The sequence below is a fragment of the Molothrus aeneus genome, chromosome 19 (assembly GCF_037042795.1).
Source record: "Molothrus aeneus isolate 106 chromosome 19, BPBGC_Maene_1.0, whole genome shotgun sequence".
Lineage (NCBI taxonomy): Eukaryota > Metazoa > Chordata > Aves > Passeriformes > Icteridae > Molothrus > Molothrus aeneus.
In genome coordinates, this window is record NC_089664.1 from 6,633,651 (window position 1) to 6,650,751 (window position 17,101).

The 17,101-nt window shown below is 61.8% G+C and overlaps 1 protein-coding gene across 1 annotated transcript in view; it reads left to right on the plus strand.

The window, feature by feature from the left end:
* Positions 1–16,224, plus strand: part of HMCN2 (hemicentin 2) — a 35,070-nt gene extending 18,846 nt beyond the window's left edge. The window contains exons 40-79 of the mRNA XM_066562936.1: positions 162–275; positions 341–528; positions 711–807; positions 1,050–1,211; positions 1,572–1,685; positions 1,778–1,909; positions 2,395–2,538; positions 2,656–2,815; positions 3,111–3,235; positions 3,318–3,504; positions 3,647–3,744; positions 4,388–4,660; positions 4,759–4,949; positions 5,026–5,107; positions 5,340–5,476; positions 5,592–5,727; positions 6,024–6,171; positions 6,415–6,542; positions 6,627–6,783; positions 6,884–7,005; positions 7,633–7,797; positions 7,886–7,993; positions 8,070–8,204; positions 8,782–8,916; positions 9,325–9,509; positions 9,786–9,999; positions 10,156–10,290; positions 10,981–11,171; positions 11,258–11,339; positions 11,467–11,736; positions 12,447–12,596; positions 13,186–13,323; positions 13,450–13,571; positions 13,668–13,905; positions 14,025–14,087; positions 14,175–14,303; positions 14,404–14,724; positions 14,936–15,055; positions 15,288–15,414; positions 15,536–16,224. Of these exons, the coding sequence (XP_066419033.1) occupies positions 162–275; positions 341–528; positions 711–807; positions 1,050–1,211; positions 1,572–1,685; positions 1,778–1,909; positions 2,395–2,538; positions 2,656–2,815; positions 3,111–3,235; positions 3,318–3,504; positions 3,647–3,744; positions 4,388–4,660; positions 4,759–4,949; positions 5,026–5,107; positions 5,340–5,476; positions 5,592–5,727; positions 6,024–6,171; positions 6,415–6,542; positions 6,627–6,783; positions 6,884–7,005; positions 7,633–7,797; positions 7,886–7,993; positions 8,070–8,204; positions 8,782–8,916; positions 9,325–9,509; positions 9,786–9,999; positions 10,156–10,290; positions 10,981–11,171; positions 11,258–11,339; positions 11,467–11,736; positions 12,447–12,596; positions 13,186–13,323; positions 13,450–13,571; positions 13,668–13,905; positions 14,025–14,087; positions 14,175–14,303; positions 14,404–14,724; positions 14,936–15,055; positions 15,288–15,414; positions 15,536–15,878 (6,266 nt within the window). The 3' untranslated portion in view covers positions 15,879–16,224. The remainder of the gene's footprint in view (positions 1–161; positions 276–340; positions 529–710; positions 808–1,049; positions 1,212–1,571; positions 1,686–1,777; positions 1,910–2,394; positions 2,539–2,655; positions 2,816–3,110; positions 3,236–3,317; positions 3,505–3,646; positions 3,745–4,387; positions 4,661–4,758; positions 4,950–5,025; positions 5,108–5,339; positions 5,477–5,591; positions 5,728–6,023; positions 6,172–6,414; positions 6,543–6,626; positions 6,784–6,883; positions 7,006–7,632; positions 7,798–7,885; positions 7,994–8,069; positions 8,205–8,781; positions 8,917–9,324; positions 9,510–9,785; positions 10,000–10,155; positions 10,291–10,980; positions 11,172–11,257; positions 11,340–11,466; positions 11,737–12,446; positions 12,597–13,185; positions 13,324–13,449; positions 13,572–13,667; positions 13,906–14,024; positions 14,088–14,174; positions 14,304–14,403; positions 14,725–14,935; positions 15,056–15,287; positions 15,415–15,535) is intronic.
* Positions 16,225–17,101: the final 877 nt, after the last annotated feature.

The window sequence follows — 17,101 nt, forward strand, 5'->3', positions numbered from 1 at the left end:
GCCTTGTGGGTTGAGAGCATCCATAGCATGGGGGAGGATGGATCCTGTCCCCTTCCTGCTGCCACCACCCACAGCACCCCTGGGACCTCTGAGTCACTGGGGCTGTGCAGGGCAGGGCTGGGGGATATCCCACAGGCCCTGTGCCCTGTCCTGTGCCACAGGGGGCCGGGTGCTGCAGCTGCAGGCGGTGCAGGAGGAGCACAGGGGCAGGTACACCTGCGAGGCGGCCAACACTGCAGGCCGGGACCGCCTGCACTACGAGCTGGAGGTGCTCAGTGAGTATAGGGACAGGGGACACTGGGCTGAGGCACGTGGCAGCCCCATAACCAGCTGCTCCCAGCTGCCCCAGCCATCCGTGGTGGCACAGAGGACCTGGAGGAGGAGGTGACGGCCACCATCAATGGCACTGTCCAGTTTGAGTGTGAAGCTACTGGGCACCCAGAGCCCACGGTGTCCTGGCTCTGGAATGATGTCCCCATAGAGGCTGGCCCACGGCACCAGCTCCTGGAGGGTGGCACTCTCCTGCAGGTTGGTGTTCCCCACAGCAGGTGGCTGTGCTGGGGAGAGACCCAGGGGACATTGGATGGAGGGGATGGGGCATCCTTTCCTCACAAAGGTGGCTGCCCTGGTCTCACCAAGGTCCCCATGGGAGCCCCAGCACCTCCCCAGCTTGGGGCAGCCCTCAGTGGTGCTCTGCTCCCCCTCTGCAGGTGGCAATGGTGGAGGTGGGTGACACTGGGAGTTACACGTGCGTGGCTGAGAACCCAGCTGGCTCAGCTGAGAAGCACTTTGCCCTCTCTGTGCAGGGTAAGGCATCTCCCCTTCCCTGGGTCACTGATTTACTGCCCTCCTCCTCTTTCTCCACCAACTGGAGTTCCCTTTGGCTCTGGAACTGCGTGGCTGCCTCTGTCCCTTTGTGCTGGTCACGCTCACCCTGTGTGAGGAGGCTGAGCAGGCTAAAGGCTCCCTGTGTGCTTCCTCCTGGGGAGGCATCAGCCCCCACGGTGATGGCTCCCCTCTGGCGCTGTCTTTTGGGTGCACTGGAGCAGAATCTCCCTGGAGTGTGGCTGCAGACCCCGAGAAGGTCGATGGCGTTGTCAATGGCAGCGTCTCACTCGTGTGTGACATCCAGCCCCACCCGGCTGCAGAGATCACCTGGTACAAGGACGGCCACGTCCTGCGGCTCGGAGAGGAGGGGACTGTCACCCGAGGTGTGTTGGGATCAGCCAGGATCATTGCTCCCCTAATCCCCCTTTTTGGATGCCACGGTGGGTCCCCAGCTCAGCCTCTGTGTTGTGTGACACGCTAATGACATGCTAATGACACACTAATGACACAATGCTGAGTGATCCTCTCTGGAGAGGACCAAGGGCTGCATCCTGCAGAGTTCCACGCTGCTGCTCCCTGGGAGCTCAGTGCTCCTTCCTGCGGGACACAGCAAGGCTTTGGATCTCAAAGATGGGAATTCCATGGCCAGACTCCTTTTGCATGGAGCTTGGCCGGGTGCTGCGGGATCAGTCACCTGGTTCTGCTCCAGGCTGTCCTGATTCCCTGCTCTCCTCTTCTTCCAGGCTCTCGGGTGCTGCAGCTCCCTGGCCTGCAGCTCTCCAGCTCAGGCACATACACGTGCATGGCACTGAACGTGGCCAGCCAGGACCAGAAGAGCTTCATCCTCACCATCCATGGTGAGTGCTGAGGGCTCAGTCAGGAGCTCTCCCCCGAGCTGACAGTGAGACCGGCTCTGTCTCACACCCCTGTCCCTGCTCATCCTCCTCAGAACCCCCAGGCACCCGAGACCCACAGCAGGAGACGTTGGAAGCTGACATGGGGACACCCCTGGTGCTGAGCTGCCCTGTCACCGGTGTGGCTGTGCCCTCTGTCACCTGGCTGAAGGACGGGCACCCGCTGGGTGTGTGTGCAGGGGATCGCTGTGCCAGCCTGCCACCCCCAGCCAGCCTCCCTGCTGCTCCCCTCCAAGCAGCCCTGCCTCAGTTTCCCAACTTCTAACCCCGCTGCAAGAGACTCTCAGGGCTGCCCAGAGAGGGGACAGAGCATGAAGGGTCTGGCCTGTTCCCTGCAAGCTTTCAGGAGAGACCTGAGGTTCATTCCTGAGGCTCAAAGCCACGGGATGTGGGCATGATGGAGGGATATGCAGGGGGTGAGCTCTCTGGGGACCAGCCCTTGGGGTGCTTGCTGGGACAGGGGTTTGCCCCCAAGCCAGTGTCTCTTTTCTCCTGTAAGGCTCCAGCAGTGAACTCTGCAAAAACCCTGCTTTGCTTTGCTTTAACAGTGTCCCCAAACCTGGGTCTGGGGGGAAAGCTCAGCAATGAGCCTGGGGAGGGCTGAGTGGAGGAGCCCTGCTCAGCCCCCCTCACCCAGGGTGTCTCTTTGCAGAGGTGAGCCCAGAGCAGGGTTTGGTGTCCGGGGGGGCCCAGCTCCTGCTCAGCCCCCTGCAGCCCTTCCACCAGGGCCGATACACCTGCCTGGCACAGGGCCTGGGGGCCGAGACACGCAAGGACTTCATGGTGCTGGTGCGAGGTAGGGCTTCCCCGAGGCAGCCTGGGGAGCCTCAGAGGCTGAGCTCCCTGTGGAGCCTCAGAGGCGAGCCTTCCTCCCCCTGCTCCTCCTCCTCAGCCTCCCTCTCCCCTCGTGCAGTGGCCCCCCGGATCAGCGGTGCAGGGGACCCCAGCGAGCACAGCGTGCTGGAGGGCAGCAGGGTGAGGCTGGAGTGCCGGGCAGAGGGGCAGCCCAGCCCTCACATCTCCTGGCTGAAGGACGGGCGGCCCCTGGGGCTGCAGCCGCCCTCACACGCCCGGTGAGTCTTGGGGGGATGCCCAAGCGTCCTCATGGGCAAAATTGCTGGGCAGGGCACGGTGAGCTGTGCTGCTTCTTCCTGTTGCTTGGTCTGGGATGTGCTCATCCCTGCTCTTTGCTGGGAGAATGTCATCTTGGGGTAAACCTGGAAGTCTGGGATGGCCACTGTCACCCTGCAGGGTCCCTGACCTTGCAGTGTGCCCAGAATCCTCATCCTTGGCTGTAAACTGAGCACACAGAGCACTTGTGCCCCACGGGATGGGCACCCGGGTCACCGTCCCGCCCTCCCCACGCAGGGTGTCCCCCGATGGCAGCGCCCTGCTCCTGGAGGGGCTGCGAGCCGCCGACTCCGGGGATTACACGTGCGTGGCCCGGAACAGCCTGGGCGAGGACGCGCGGCTGCACACGCTGAACGTGCTGGGTGAGCAGGGCTGGGAGCTGCGGGGAGTGCCGGGGCCACCCCGCCCCGACCGCCCCAGCAGCCCCTGTGTCCCCTCTCCCAGTCCCTCCCAGTATCGAGGGAGGCGCCCATGGTGAGCCGGAGGCGGCCCGCGCAGTCCTGTCCGCCGCGGTGACGCTGCAGTGCTGGGCACGGGGGTCCCCTCCGCTGCATGTGAGCTGGCTGAAGGACGGGCTGCCCCTCCGCCTGTCCCCTCGTGTCACCCTGCTCTCGGCTGGGCACGTCCTCCGGTGAGAAGCGACCCTGCAGCCGCGGTCAGGCTTCGGGGCTGGTGCTCGGGACACTGCTGCACCCTCCAGTGTCGCCCTGGGGAGCAGGCGGGCACCCGGAGCTGATGTCTCCTCCCCATCCCCGTGTCCCATCCCACGTTAGGATCTCCCAGGCTCAGCTCTCCGATGCTGGACTCTACACCTGCATCGTCTCCAGCCGGGCGGGAGTGGCCGATCACAGCTTCGTCCTGCAGATCCAGGGTACAGGGCAGGGGCTGGGAGGGCACGGCAGGGGCACCTGGGCACTGCTTTTGTTGGCAGAGCACACTCTGTGCATGGCGCCCATTCCCGAGCAGTCCCGAGCCATTCCTCCACTGCTGGGGTGGGAGCAAAGCAGGAGCAGCCCCAGAGCAGCCCCAGAGCCTCCTGCAGGGGGACTGAGCCACCTCTGGCTGCTCGCGGGATGTGACCGTGTTCACAGGGGTCTTAGGATGAGGGAAGAGATGGGGATCTGACTCCATGTTTCAGAAGGCTTGATTTATTATTTTATTATATATATTATATTAAAACTATACTAAAATAATAGAAGAAAGGATTTCATCAGAAGGCTGGCTAAGAATAGAAAAATAAAGAATGAATAAGAAAGACTTGTGTCTGGGACAGAGAGTCTGAGCCAGCTGACTGTGATTGGCCATTAATTAGAAACAACCACATGAGACCAATCCCAGATGCACCTGTTGCATTCCACAGCAGCAGATAACCATTGGTTACATTTTGCTCCTGAGGCTTCTCAGGAGGAAAAAATCTTCAGGAAAGGATTTTCATAAAAGATGTCTGTGACACTCAGGACAGTAGGGAGTGGCCAAACCCACCCCGGTGTCCAGAACCTGCCTTTTCTCCCCAGTGCCCCCCGTCCTGGAGAGCCCCGAGAGCAGTGAGGAGCAGATGGTGGCCGAGGGCTCCGATGTCACTTTCACCTGCAAAGCCACCGGGTCCCCAGCACCGTCAGTGACCTGGCTGAAGAACGGAGAGCCCCTGGGGCAGCAGAGGGCCCAGGTGCCTGGGGGCCCACAGCTGAGCCTGGTGGCCGTGGCACCAGCTGATGCAGGCATTTACTCATGCCTGGTGGTGAATGAAGTGGGGGAGGTCAGCAAAGCCTTCCACCTCGTGGTGATGGGTGCGTGTCATCCCTCTGGGATTTGGGAAGGGCAGCTGAGCCAATTTTTTAGGAGCAATGAGGGGATGAGCCCTCCTGCCTTGCTGTGTGCCTTGCAGAGCCACCCCGTGTCGAGGCTGGGTCCCATCCCACTGAGATATCCATCGCTGTGGGCACCCCTCTAGGGCTCAGGTGTGTGGTGATGGGTGTCCCCATGCCCACTGTCACCTGGGAGAAGGATGGACAGCTGCTGGCAGGGCCCTCGCTCGTGACAGGGAATGAGAGCACCCTCCACATTGACAGCACTGAGGTAGGAGTTCCACTTTTTTCTCCCTGCCTGGGTTTTCTTTCTGTGCCTCACTTTTTCCCCTCTCCTGGCTGTGCAGGTGGCTGATGCTGGCTTGTACACCTGCCTGGCCACTAGCCCTGCAGGGGAGGACAGCAGGAGCTTCCATGTCAGCATCCAAGGTAGCATGATCCCAGCAGAGCAGCCAGGAGGGGGCTTGCAGGAGGGCTGCAGGATGCTCGAACCCCTGGGGGACCAGAGAGCCAGAACCCCCTTTTTGGGATTGGTGTGGGCTCCAAAAGAGGCATCTGTAGCACAGTGACCGTCCTACAGAGTGGGGGCCTATGCATGACTTATGGGGACAGGGATGGGGCTGTCCAGCCCACCCTGACAACCCCGGGCCGTGTCCCACAGCACCCCCCAGCACTGCCAGCGCCGGGGAGATCCCCATCATCACGGCTGTGCCAGGGGGACAGCTCCTCCTGGAGTGCCCAGAGGCTGCTGAGCCCCACCCCAGCGTCGAGTGGTACCGGGAGGGCTCCGTGCTGCAGGTACCTGTGAGGGGACAGGGACACTCATGGTCAGAGCCTGGCCACGGTCACCAGCAGCACGGGGCTGTGCTGGGGCTGATGCTGGGTCCCTGCTGACGGCTCCCGCTGCTTTTAGGAGGATGCCCGCAGGCAGCTCCTGGCCCAGGGGCGTTTCCTGCAGGTGCTGGCGGTGGCTGCGGCAGATGGGGGCGAGTACAGCTGCAGGGCCGCCCCCGGGGACAGCGGCCCCCATGGCCGGGTGCGGGTTCACGGTGAGCCCTTCCCTTCCCTTCCCTTCCCTTCCCTTCCCTTCCCTTCCCTTCCCTTCCCTTCCCTTCCCTTCCCTTCCCTTCCCTTCCCTTCCCTTCCCTTCCCTTCCCTTCCCTTCCCTTCCCTTCCCTTCCCTTCCCTTCCCTGTTAAATCCAGGATTTGGGATGTTATAGGGTATCTTATGGTCGGGTGAAGGGGTGGCAGGGCTGGACAGCCCCCAGTGCTGCTCTGTGCTGGTGCCCTCCCTCCCCCAGCCTTGTCCCACACTCTCGGTGCTGTCTCTGGGTGCTGCCACAGTGGCCCCCGAGATCCAGGCGGGCCCCCAGGAGGTGAAGGTGCTGCTGAACAGCTCGGCCGTGCTGCCCTGCCGGGCACAGGGGTGGCCCGTGCCCCGGGTGACGTGGCGCAAGGACGGCCAGCTCCTGCCCCTGCCCGGCAGTGACAGGTATGAGGCTCTGTGGGTTGGTGGCACCAAGAGCTGGCACTCAGGTCGTGCCAGCCTCCACAGCAGTAGGTGATTAGTGTGCCAGTCACCCTGTGAATTGCTGTGCTCTGTCCTCACACCAGCTTAGGGCAAGAGCTGCATGTGGCTACAGTGGCACTTGTCACCTTCCCAACCCCTGCTCCCTGTGTGATGCAGCCTGGCCATGCAGAGCTCCCACAGGGTTCACCTTCTCTCCCTCCTCAGATTGCAGGTCCTGCCAGGTGGCTCCCTGCAAATTGACCCTGTCCAGGCCCAGGATTTGGGTCATTACCTCTGCATGGCATCCAGCCCTGCTGGCTCTGACCGGAAAGGCCTGGACCTCCACGTCCTGGGTAAGCAAGAGAGTCAGATGGATCCCTCCTGGGCTCACCCTCCTGCAACCCTGCACTGCTCATGGCTGCCATGCCCTCCCACAGTCCCTCCTGCCATCACACCTGGGCCCTCCAACCTCACCCTGCTGGCTCAGCAGCCAGCCACGCTGGGCTGTGATGCCTGGGGGTCCCCTGAGCCCCACATCAGGTGGGAGAAGGATGGTCATCCCCTGAGCCTGCACCTCCCACCTGGCACCTACAGGTACCTGTACACCAAAGGGTTCCCCTCTAGGGTGGGGTTTGCCCCCCCTGCTGCTCCCTGGGGCACAGGGCTGATCCTGGTGTGTGCTCTGCCCGCACAGTTTGCAGTCCTTAGGGTCACTGCTCATCTCCAGCCCCACTCCCAGGGATGAGGGCAGGTTTGAGTGCATCGCCACCAACGCTGCTGGAGAGGCTCGAAAGACCTTCCTGGTGTCTGTCCATGGTGAGCTCCTGGGGCTGGGGGTCTTTCTGAGAGTGGCTTTCCCAGGGTCTGTCACCACCTTGGCTGTGACATGGATGTGCTCCAGCCCCACACTGGGTGGGTGCCCACCCAAGAGCTGGGCTTGGGGGTGGACAAGAGGGGAAGAAAAATACTCATGCCCATAACAACAGGGACAGAATCCTCTTCAGCATTTGCCATGCAGCCCTGCCCACCTCCTGTGATGGTGTTCACAGGGGTCTTAGGATGAGGGAAGAGACGAGGATCTGACTCCATGTTTCAGAAGGCTTGATTTATTATTTTGTGATATATATTATATTAAAACTATATAGAAGAAAGAAGAAAGGATAAAGAATAAAAGAAAGGATTTCATCAGAAGTCTAGCTAAGAGTAGAAAAAGAAAGAATGATAACAAAGGTTTGTGGCTGGGACAGAAAGTCCGAGCCAGCTGGACTGTGATTGGCCATTAATTAGAAACAACCACATGAGCCCAATCCCAGATGCACCTGTTGCATTCCACAGCAGCAGATAACCATTGGTTACATTTTGTTCTTGAGGCTTCTCAGCTTCTCAGGAAAAAAAAATCTTAAGGAAAGGATTTCTCACAACCTCCCTCCCTCCTTCCTGCAGTGCCCCCCACCATCGCTGATGACCTCACGGACGTGGTTGTCACCCGGCTGTCCCCTGCAGTCCTCACCTGCTACGCCTCGGGCGTGCCCCCGCCCACGGTGTCCTGGAGCAAGGGGGGGGCTCAGCTGGGCAGCAGAGGCGGCGGCTACCGCGTCCTGCCCCGAGGTACAGCCCGGCCCAGCACAGCCCCGCGGGGACAGGGCTCCCTGCCAGCCCCGCCGCCGCCTCCCCTCTGCCTGCTGCTGTTTTGCAGGAGCCCTGGAGATCCGGCAGGCGCTGCCCGCCCACTCCGGCCGCTACACCTGCACGGCTCGGAGCGCCGCGGGCACGGCCCGCAAGCACCTCTGGCTCACAGTGCACGGTAAGCACAGCTCCGGGCTGCTGCTGCTGCGGGTCCTGCGCCCTCTGCCCGGGGTAGAGCTTCCCTGCCTTCACAGAGCCCCCTGCCCTGAAGCCCCTGCCTGGCATGGTGATGGTGATGGTCAATTCCAGCGTGGTGCTGTCCTGTGAGGCCACAGGCATCCCCCGGCCAGAGGTCACCTGGCAAAAGGATGGTGTTGGCATCACTGGAGGTGAGCAGGAGTGAGCTGGGGGCTGGCAGAGCCTACATCACCTGCCAGCCTTTACCTAGGGGGAGATTTAGATGCCAGGGGTTTGTCGCTGTGCATGGGTCCTGCTGGCTGCTGTCCACTTGGTGGAAGTGCCAGGTGCCCCATGTGCCCTTGTGTGGCTGGTGGCATTTCTCTACCAGGCACGCTGGAGGAGCAAATAAAAGCTTGGGGCTCTGCCAGGGCCTTGAGGCTGATACAGAGCAGGGTTTGGGGGTGTCATGCCCTTCTGCCCCATGCAGTGCCCTCCATCATTGCTGTCCCTGCCCTTCTGCCCCATCCAGTGCCCCCCCCCCCCCCCATTGCTGCCGGCCCCCTGGTGCTGCCAGCTGCTACCTAAGGGGAGGTTTAGATGCCAGGGGTTTGTCACTGTGCATGGGTCCTGCTGGCTGCTGTCCTTGGTGGGTGTGGTGGCCGCTGGAGCTGTTCCATGGAGACTCCTTGGGAAGAGGCGCTTCCGTAGGGAAAGCAGTCCCTGCACATCGTCCACCCGTGTCCTGGCTTAGCTGTGCTGCCCCATCCTGTCCCTCATTTCTGTCAGGGTCTGGGCTGAAGGTGCTCCCCAGGGGGCAGCTCCGGCTCCTCCGAGCAGCCCCAGAGGACGCTGGTACCTACCTGTGCATGGCCCGCAACCCCTCGGGCACCGCTGCGGGGCGGACCAGGCTCATTGTGCAAGGTACAGCAGCGACCAGAGCCCCGGTGCTCCCCGCTCTGCTCAGCCCCTCCCCAGCGCCTCTCAGCAAAACGTGGCTGCTGAGCTGTGAGCAAGTCCCTGATTTTCTGTCCCATCCAGTGCCCCCATCATTGCTGCCCCTGCTTTTCTGCCCCATCCAGTGCCCCCCATCATTGCTGCCCCTGCTTTTCTGCCCCATCCAGTGCCCCCCATCATTGCTGCCCCTGCTTTTCTGCCCCATCCAGTGCCCCCCACCATTGCTGTCCCTGCCCTTCTGCCCCATCCAGTGCCCTCATCATTGCTGTCCCTGCTTTTCTGCCCCATCCAGTGCCCCCACCATTGCTGTCCCTGCCCTTCTGCCCCATCCAGTGCCCCCCATCATTGCTGTTCCTGCCCTTCTGCCCCATCCAGTGCCCCCCACCATTGCTGCCGGGCCCCTGGAGCTGGAGGTGCTGCAGGGGCTGGAGGTGCTGCTGCCCTGCGCCGCCCGCGGTGTCCCCGAGCCCCGCGTGTCCTGGAGCCGGGAGGGAGCGCTGCTGCGCGGCGGGAAGGCCACGGTCCTGCCCTCCGGGGAGCTGCTGCTCCGGGATGTCCAGGTGAGCACCATCCCCTAGGGCTGCTGAGAGGTTGCAGTGATGAGGAACGAGTGGCTTCTGCTGCCGAAGAGCTTTTGGTTGATTGTGAATACATCTGGCAGAGGGAGAGCCCCGTGCAGCCCTGTGCTGCAAACTGGAGGGTTGGGGCAGCGTGAGGTTGCTGATGCGGGCTGGAAAAAGTGGCTCTGCCCAAACTGTGACTTTTTAGGTGCACAAGAGCCTGCAGAGCTGTAGCTCAGCCCAGATTCAGGGTGATTCCCTCTCATCCTCACACAGGAAGGGGATGCTGGGAGCTACTCGTGCACGGCGGTGAACTCCGCTGGGAGGGCCGTTCGCCGGCTCTCCCTCTCCATCCACACCCTGCCCACCTTCACCCAGCTGCCCACAGACATCACCCTGAGCCGGGGCGAGAGGCTGGAGCTGCTGTGTGCCGCAGCGGGCAGCCCCCAGCCCCGCGTCTCCTGGATGGCCAACGGGCAGCTCCTCACTGGTACCTGGGCAGGCGATGCTGAACATGGGGGAGATGCCATCCTGGTGCCACCCTTGTCCCACATTTCAGGGTCCCCGGGGTGCCAGCACGTCTGGCCGTGCGGGGTTGTAGCCAGCTGATCGCCAACCACCCTTTTTGGGGGTTTGCACCCCGCAGGTGTCGCCTCGGGGCACAGGGGGCAGAGCATCCTGCGGCGGGAGGCGGCCGCGCCCACGGACAGCGGCACCTACGTCTGCCATGCCGAGAACAGCGCCGGGGCCATCAGGGCCGCTGTCCTCGTCTCTGTCACAGGTAGGTGCTGGCAGGGAAAATGGGTAGCCCGGCTCTCGGGTTTTGGTTGTTAATTGCTGCCCCAAGATGTGCAGGGTGTCTCTGCTTCAGCCCGCGCAACTGAAGAACGAGTCTGGACTCTTCATTTTTCAGTCTTGAGGTTGTTTATTAATTCTTATCTATAAAATTTTCTTTCTGCCCAGCCAAGATCTGCTCAGCAGGGCAGCCACAGGCGCTCTGACCGCCCCAGAGGTGGTGTTGTCTTATTATATCACAAACTATGTATAACATATTTACAATTACTTCCCAATACCTATCACCTATGTTAGACAGTGAACTTCTACTCTAAACCAATCCCCAAGTGCCAACATCACTGCAGAAAATGGAGACCAAGAAGAAGAAAGGCTGGACACGCCCAAGTTCCTCCATCTTGTCCCCATAACCCCCATACCAAAAATCCCAAAATCAACATTTTCACCCTGTGATCATTTTGTTATTACACCATTCAAACCTCTGTGACTTTCAGGTCCTCGTGCAAAGTTGGCAACTTGCTCCAGGGGTCAAAATCAAATCCCCAGGTGCTCTGGGCTGTGTGCCAGGGTCTCTGAGCCCCCCGGCAGGGTCCTCAGCAACTCTGGACACCCAGAGGGATGCACTGAGTTCCGACACCCGGCCAGTCCCGCTCCTCTGCCACCCCTTTCCCTTTCCCAGAGGCACCCGTCATACAGGGGGATGCCAACACGTACCAGGTGGAGCGCTCCGGAGCTGATGTCCTCCTCCACTGCCCCGCCCAGGGTCACCCTGAGCCCCTCATCCGCTGGAGCAAGGACGGGGGGCCGGTGGTGGCCCGGGGGCGCCTACACCAGCTGCAGAACGGCTCCCTGGCCATCCGTGCTGTGAGGGTGAGCGGGGCCCGGGGGGTGCTGGCACATTTTAGGCTGCTTTCCTGACAAAGCAAAAGGCCGTGCTGATGCTGTTGGTCCTGTAGAGCACCGATGTGGGGCAGTACCGGTGTGTGGCAGAGAATGACGCGGGCACAGCGGCGAAAGTTGTCACCCTCGTTCTGCAGAGTGAGTGCTGGCCCCCTCTGCACCCTTATTTTAAGGGACTGCAAACTCCATCACCTCTAAGCCTCTCTAACTCCCCCTGCCCTGTGGGGAGTGCCGCATCACTACCTGCACCCCTTTGTCTGCCCAGGTGCCCCGGTGGTGACAGTGACACCAGCAGAGCTGAGGGTCCATGCCGGGCAGCAGGCGCTGCTGCACTGTGCGGTGTCAGGGGAGCCCACGCCCTCCGTGGAGTGGCAGCGCGATGGGGAGCCCCTGCCCGAGGGTCCCCAGGCTCGTGTCCTGCCCAATGCCACCCTGCTGCTGCCCTCTGTCGCCCACCGCGACGCCGGCAGCTACTCCTGCCTGGCCCGCAATGCCCTGGGCTCTGCTGTCGCCCACGCCTCGCTGGGTGTCCGAGGTGGGTGCCCGCCCTGCCCCGGGGCCGGGGCTGCCTGCAGGGCTGCTCCAGCAGGGTGAGACCTCCAGCCTGGTGCTGTGGAGTGACATTGCCTTGCTTGCTCTGCCCCTGTGACTCAAACTCTGCTTTGTCCTGTCCTCTCCTGCACTGCTCAGCTGGAGCCCTGAGCGCAAGCAGGCCCTGTCCCGAGCAGCCTCTCCCTCCCTTGCCTCTCCTTGGCCTTCCTGCCTTAGCTGCCCGTGATTAAATTTCCCGCTCCCAGGGGCCCTGCTGAGTGCACAGACACATCCTGTCCTGCTGGCCCTCGGGAGCAGGGAGCCAGGCTGGAGGAAGTGCCAGGTGCCCCATGTGCCCTTGTGTGGCTGGTGGCATTTTGCTGCCAGGCACGCTGGAGAAGCAAATAAAAGCTTGGGGCTCTGCCAGGACCTTGAGGCTGATACAGAGCAGGGTTTGGGGGTGTCAGTGCCTGTTGGTGTGACGAGGCACAGGGCCACACTCACAACATCCCTTGTCAACATGGCACTGTGCCTGGAGCCATGGGGTCCCTGGGGACAGCTGCAGCCAGGCAGGGACACTGCCTGCCTTGCTCTGGCTGCTTTCACCTCCAGAAAACAAGATTTTTTTTTGACATGCAAATTAGTGAGAGGGGAGTCAGGCCAAGGGAGTGCAGTCCCAGTGCTGCTGCCTGACCCTGATCCCATTTGCCCCAGGGGAGCTGCACCAGGTGCGAGGCAGCCTGGTCGGTGCCATCAATGGCCACGAGCTCGGTGTGTCCAGCCTTGATGCCAGCGTGCTGGGGGACTCTCAGTCCAGCACCACCACCCTCCAGAGCAGCATTGGGAGCATCCCACCTGCCATAGGTGGGTGGACATTTCTACCCTCACCCTTGTGAGAGTTTTGACCTCTGTCAGATGTAAATCCTAGGGGAAAGGTTTTTATTTATATTTTTGTCCCCCCAAGAGCAAACCTTTTTACCTTCCACTGTGAGCAAGGAGGGATGGGACTGTGACGGTGTTCACAGGGGTCTTAGGATGAGGGAAGAGACAAGGATCTGACTCCATGTTTCAGAAGGCTTGATTTATTATTTTATAATATATATTATATTAAAACTATACTAAAAGAATAGAAGAAAGGATTTCATCAGAAGTCTAGCTAAGAATAGAAAAAGAAAGAATGATAACAAAGGCTGGTGGCTGGGACAGAGTCCGAGCCAGCTGGACTGTGATTGGCCATTAATTAGAAACAACCACACGAGACCAATCCCAGATGCACCTGTTGCATTCCACAGCAGCAGATAACCATTGGTTACATTTTGTTCCTGAGGCTTCTCAGGAGAAAAAATCTTAAGGAAAGGATTTTTCATAAAAGATGTCAGTGACATGGGGCAGCCCGGGTGCCCCCCAGGAGGGCGCTGCCTCCATGGTGAAACCCTTTCTTCCCCGTTCCCAGGCCCACTGATGCGGGTGCTGGTGACCATCATCGCCCCCATTTACTGGTCCTTGGCCCAGGCCCGCGGGGCAGCCCAGAACGGGCTCCTGCTCACGCAGGGCACCTTCCAGCACGAGTCCCTGCTGCACTTTGCCACAGGTGAGGGGTCCCTGACAGCACAGCCTGGTCAGCTCAGCCTCCACCTCCCCCGTGCACCACGCTGATCCAGAGTGGAGCTGTGTGTGGGGTGCTGTGGGGTGCTGATCGCTGTCCCCCTCCTGGCAGGGGAGCTCCTGCGGGTCACCCACGTGGCGCGGGGCGCGGGTGGCGCTGGCGCTCTGCGGCTGGACAGCGTCATCAGCGGCTCCGTGCCCGAGGGCTTGGGCGATGCCGTGCTGCTGCTGCAGGTGCTGCCACTGCCCGTTATCCCCATGGGAACCACGACTGCCATGCCGGGAGCACGGCGGGTCCATGGTCTGACCCCCGCCCCTGCCTCTCCCCAGGATTTCAGCGAGCGCTACGTGCGGACGGGCGCGGGGCAGCTCTCCGGGGGCTCGGTGCAGAGCTTCCTGCGGGATGGGCGCCTCCTCCGTGCCCACTGCAACCACACCATCGTGTTCGACCCCCCCGTGGGCCCACAGCCCCCCCGGGTGCAGCAGCTGCGGGCCAGAGCCATCACAGCCTCCTATGACCCAGCCAAAGAGGAGCTCCGCTTCCAGCTCCGTGCCTGGCTTGACGCAGGTGAGCAGGGGAGTCCCCAGCGTGGGGATGGAGATCTGTGATCAGTTCTGGGTGTCTGTGAGGGTGCAAAGGCCATGTTCCTGCAGTGACATGTCGCATTCTCTCTGCTCAATTCACAGGGGCTGACAGAGACCAGTGCCCGCTGGGATTCATCCCAGACCCTGGGCAGTTGTACTGCGTGGGTACGGACCCTCCTGAGGGGCCACGAGGATGGCAAGGGGCACCTGGTGGCACTTCCCTGTCCCCCCAACCCTGTGCTCTCTGCTCAGATGTTGATGAATGCACCGAGGGCTCCCACGGCTGCCGCTACAACCAGGTCTGCCAGAACATTGCTGGCTCCTACAGCTGCTCCTGCCCGCCCGGCTACCGCACGCTGGGCACGGGCTGGCCATGCCTGGGTATGAGCTGGGCTCTCAGGGCCCGTGGTCACCTCCCTCTGCCCTATTCCAGCCTCAGCTCCCCCATCCAGCCGCAGCTCCCCACCTCTTTCCTTCCCAGATGTCAATGAGTGCCTGAATTTCCCCCCACCGTGTGCCTTCGAGTGCCGCAACCTGCGGGGCTCCTACGAGTGCCTGTGCCCCGGCGGCCAGGCCGTGCTGCCGGGCGGGCGGTGCGGCACGGCGGGGATGGAGGGAGGGGACACAGCGAGCAGCGAGCCCCGGGACGCTCCCCTGAGCCGGCAGGGCCCGAGCAGCCGCCCACGGGGACGGTCCTGGTACAGCCAGCTGGCCCTGCGCCGTGTGGCCAAGGATGCAGGGAGGGGAGCCCGGGCCCCCCCCTGCCCCACGGGCTACATCAGGAGGAATGGCACCTGCGCTGGTGAGCGTGCTTGGGAAAAGGTGTTGAAGGGAGTTCAGAGATTGCTTTGTCCCTAAAAGGTACCTGGTGTCCTTCTTGCTGCCCTGTCACCACTTTGTGCCCTGTGGTCTTTGCTGTGCTGGGAAGGGGAGGTGAGAGCCAGGCTGGCCCAAGGCAGTGGCACCAGAGGGGCGGATCCTCCCCTCTTGCCTTCACCCCTCTCATCCCACAGATCTCGACGAGTGTCAGACACTGAACCAATGCCAGCACGAGTGCAGGAACAGCCCGGGCAGCTACAGCTGCCTCTGCCCCACTGGCTATCGGCTGCTGTCCAACGGGAAAACCTGCCACGGTCAGTGCAGGGGTGCCAGGGGGGTGCCTCGTCCCCATGGTGCCCTGAGTGTCATCTTTTTGGGGCTGCAAGTCTTTCTCCTTTCTCAGGATGGTTGCTCCCAGCCTCAGCTCTCCACACTCAGTGCTCGTGTCTCACTGCCTCAGGGTCCAGGCAGATGTGGGAGGCTGGGGGAGCTGGGGATTGAACCCCCGTCTCAGCCACCCCAGACCTGTCCCCTCTCTCCCTGCAGATGTGGATGAGTGCACGGAGGGCACAATCCAGTGTGGCTCAAGCCAGATGTGCTTCAACACTCGCGGAGGTGCCCTCTGCACGGACGTGCCGTGCCCGGGTGGGTACCGGCGAGGCTCCAGCCCAGGGTGAGTCATGCTGTGGGTCTGGCAGTGCCCATCCCGCTGTCCCCATCCCACCACGCCCCCCCGAGTGTCCTGCCCACTCTCCGGCACCCCGCACATCCCGCATTGCCCATCTCTCACGCAGGCTGTGCGTGGGTCGCTGCCCCCCGTTCTGCGGCCCGGCCGGTCCCCCCACGCTGCAGTACCAGCTGCTGCCCCTGCCCCTGGGCGTCGCTGCCCGCCGGGACGTGCTGCGCCTCGCCCCGGCCACCGCCCTGCGCCACCGCCCCGTGTTCAGGCTGCTGGAGCCGGAGCCCGATAGCCCCTTCGCCCTCCGCAGCGAGCGGGGCCGGGGCATCATCTCCACCCTGCGGCCGCTGCGGGAGCCCGGCACCCACCGGCTCCAGGTGCAGGCGCTGCTCCCAGACGGGAAGCGAGCACCCAGCACCTTCCTCCTCCTCATCTCCGTCTCGCCCTACCCCTACTGACACAGCCCAGGGACAGGAGGGGACGCGTTTCTCCTCCTGTCCCTCCCCACCCCATCGGTGGGGCGTGTGGCTCAGGGAATGCTGAGCTTGTACCTCTTCTGTCCCTCCCAGACACCCCTTCCCCTCTCAGCTGCGTTCCTTTGACCCAGGGCCGGGCCCTGACTCAGCAGGAGGGTCAGGATCCTGAGGGGATAAGATGTCCCACCAATCTCCTGCAATCAGGTCCCAAATCCCAGAACAAACACAGCTTTGGGTGTGTTTGGATGGCCTTGGCCACTGTTAGTCCCCAAATGTGGGGGGTGGGAGGATGAACTGGGTGACAGTGCCCAGCAAGGGTCCCACCCGGGTGCAGGGAGGGATTCCTTGGGCTGGGGAGGGTGTGGGGCACCCCAGCATTAACCATTATTAAACTGAAATAGTCTTTTTGTTTGTCTGTTTGTTATTTTAATCCACTTGGTCTCTGTGCATTCTTATTGATTTATGAAGGTGTTTTGTAGCTAAATATTAGCTGTGCCTGAAGAAAGCAGCTTCCTTCAGTGTGTGGGAGAATTCCCAAGGCTTGGACACCTCCCTGCCTGGCCTTGGACCACAGAAGGGAGGTTGTCTGGATGCAGCAATGCCAGAAGGCCAATGTCCAGCCCTGAAGGTCCAATCCTGCCCTGGTGTCCAGCCCCTCAAGCAGCAAGAGCAGGACGTGGCCTCTCTGCACATGGTGAAGATGGAGGCTGTTCCTAAAACACAGTTTCAGTCCTAGCTGATGGTGTGGGATGTGGGCTGCTGGCCCCAGGAGATGTGAGCCCACAGCCACCAGGGCTGGGCCGTAGAGGCTGATGGTGGCTCTGCTCCTTCCATAGTCAGATCCTGTCACTGGAACTGGCTCTTGCTGCACCTGTCAGAGATTCCCCTAAAATTCTCTGTCCTTTGAGATGGAGCTTTCCTGTCCTCCAAAGCCAGGCCTACTGTGGGTCTGGGGTGCTCTGGGGGTATGCAGGGGGGAAAGGTGAGTTTGGCCCCCTGGACAGCCCTCTGCCCTGTCCCCTCCCCTCCTGCATTGCCTCCTGATGGAGGTTCAAATAAACCCAACCTTCCCCTCCCTGCTGTCCGGGGAGGAAAGTCAGGTGCTGCAGGGCACCATCTCTGCCCCCATTTTCCCACTCCTTGGGGGCAGGTGGCTCCGTGGAGCCTCCCGGGGGGGGTGACACCCGTGGGTGCTCTCTGGAGGT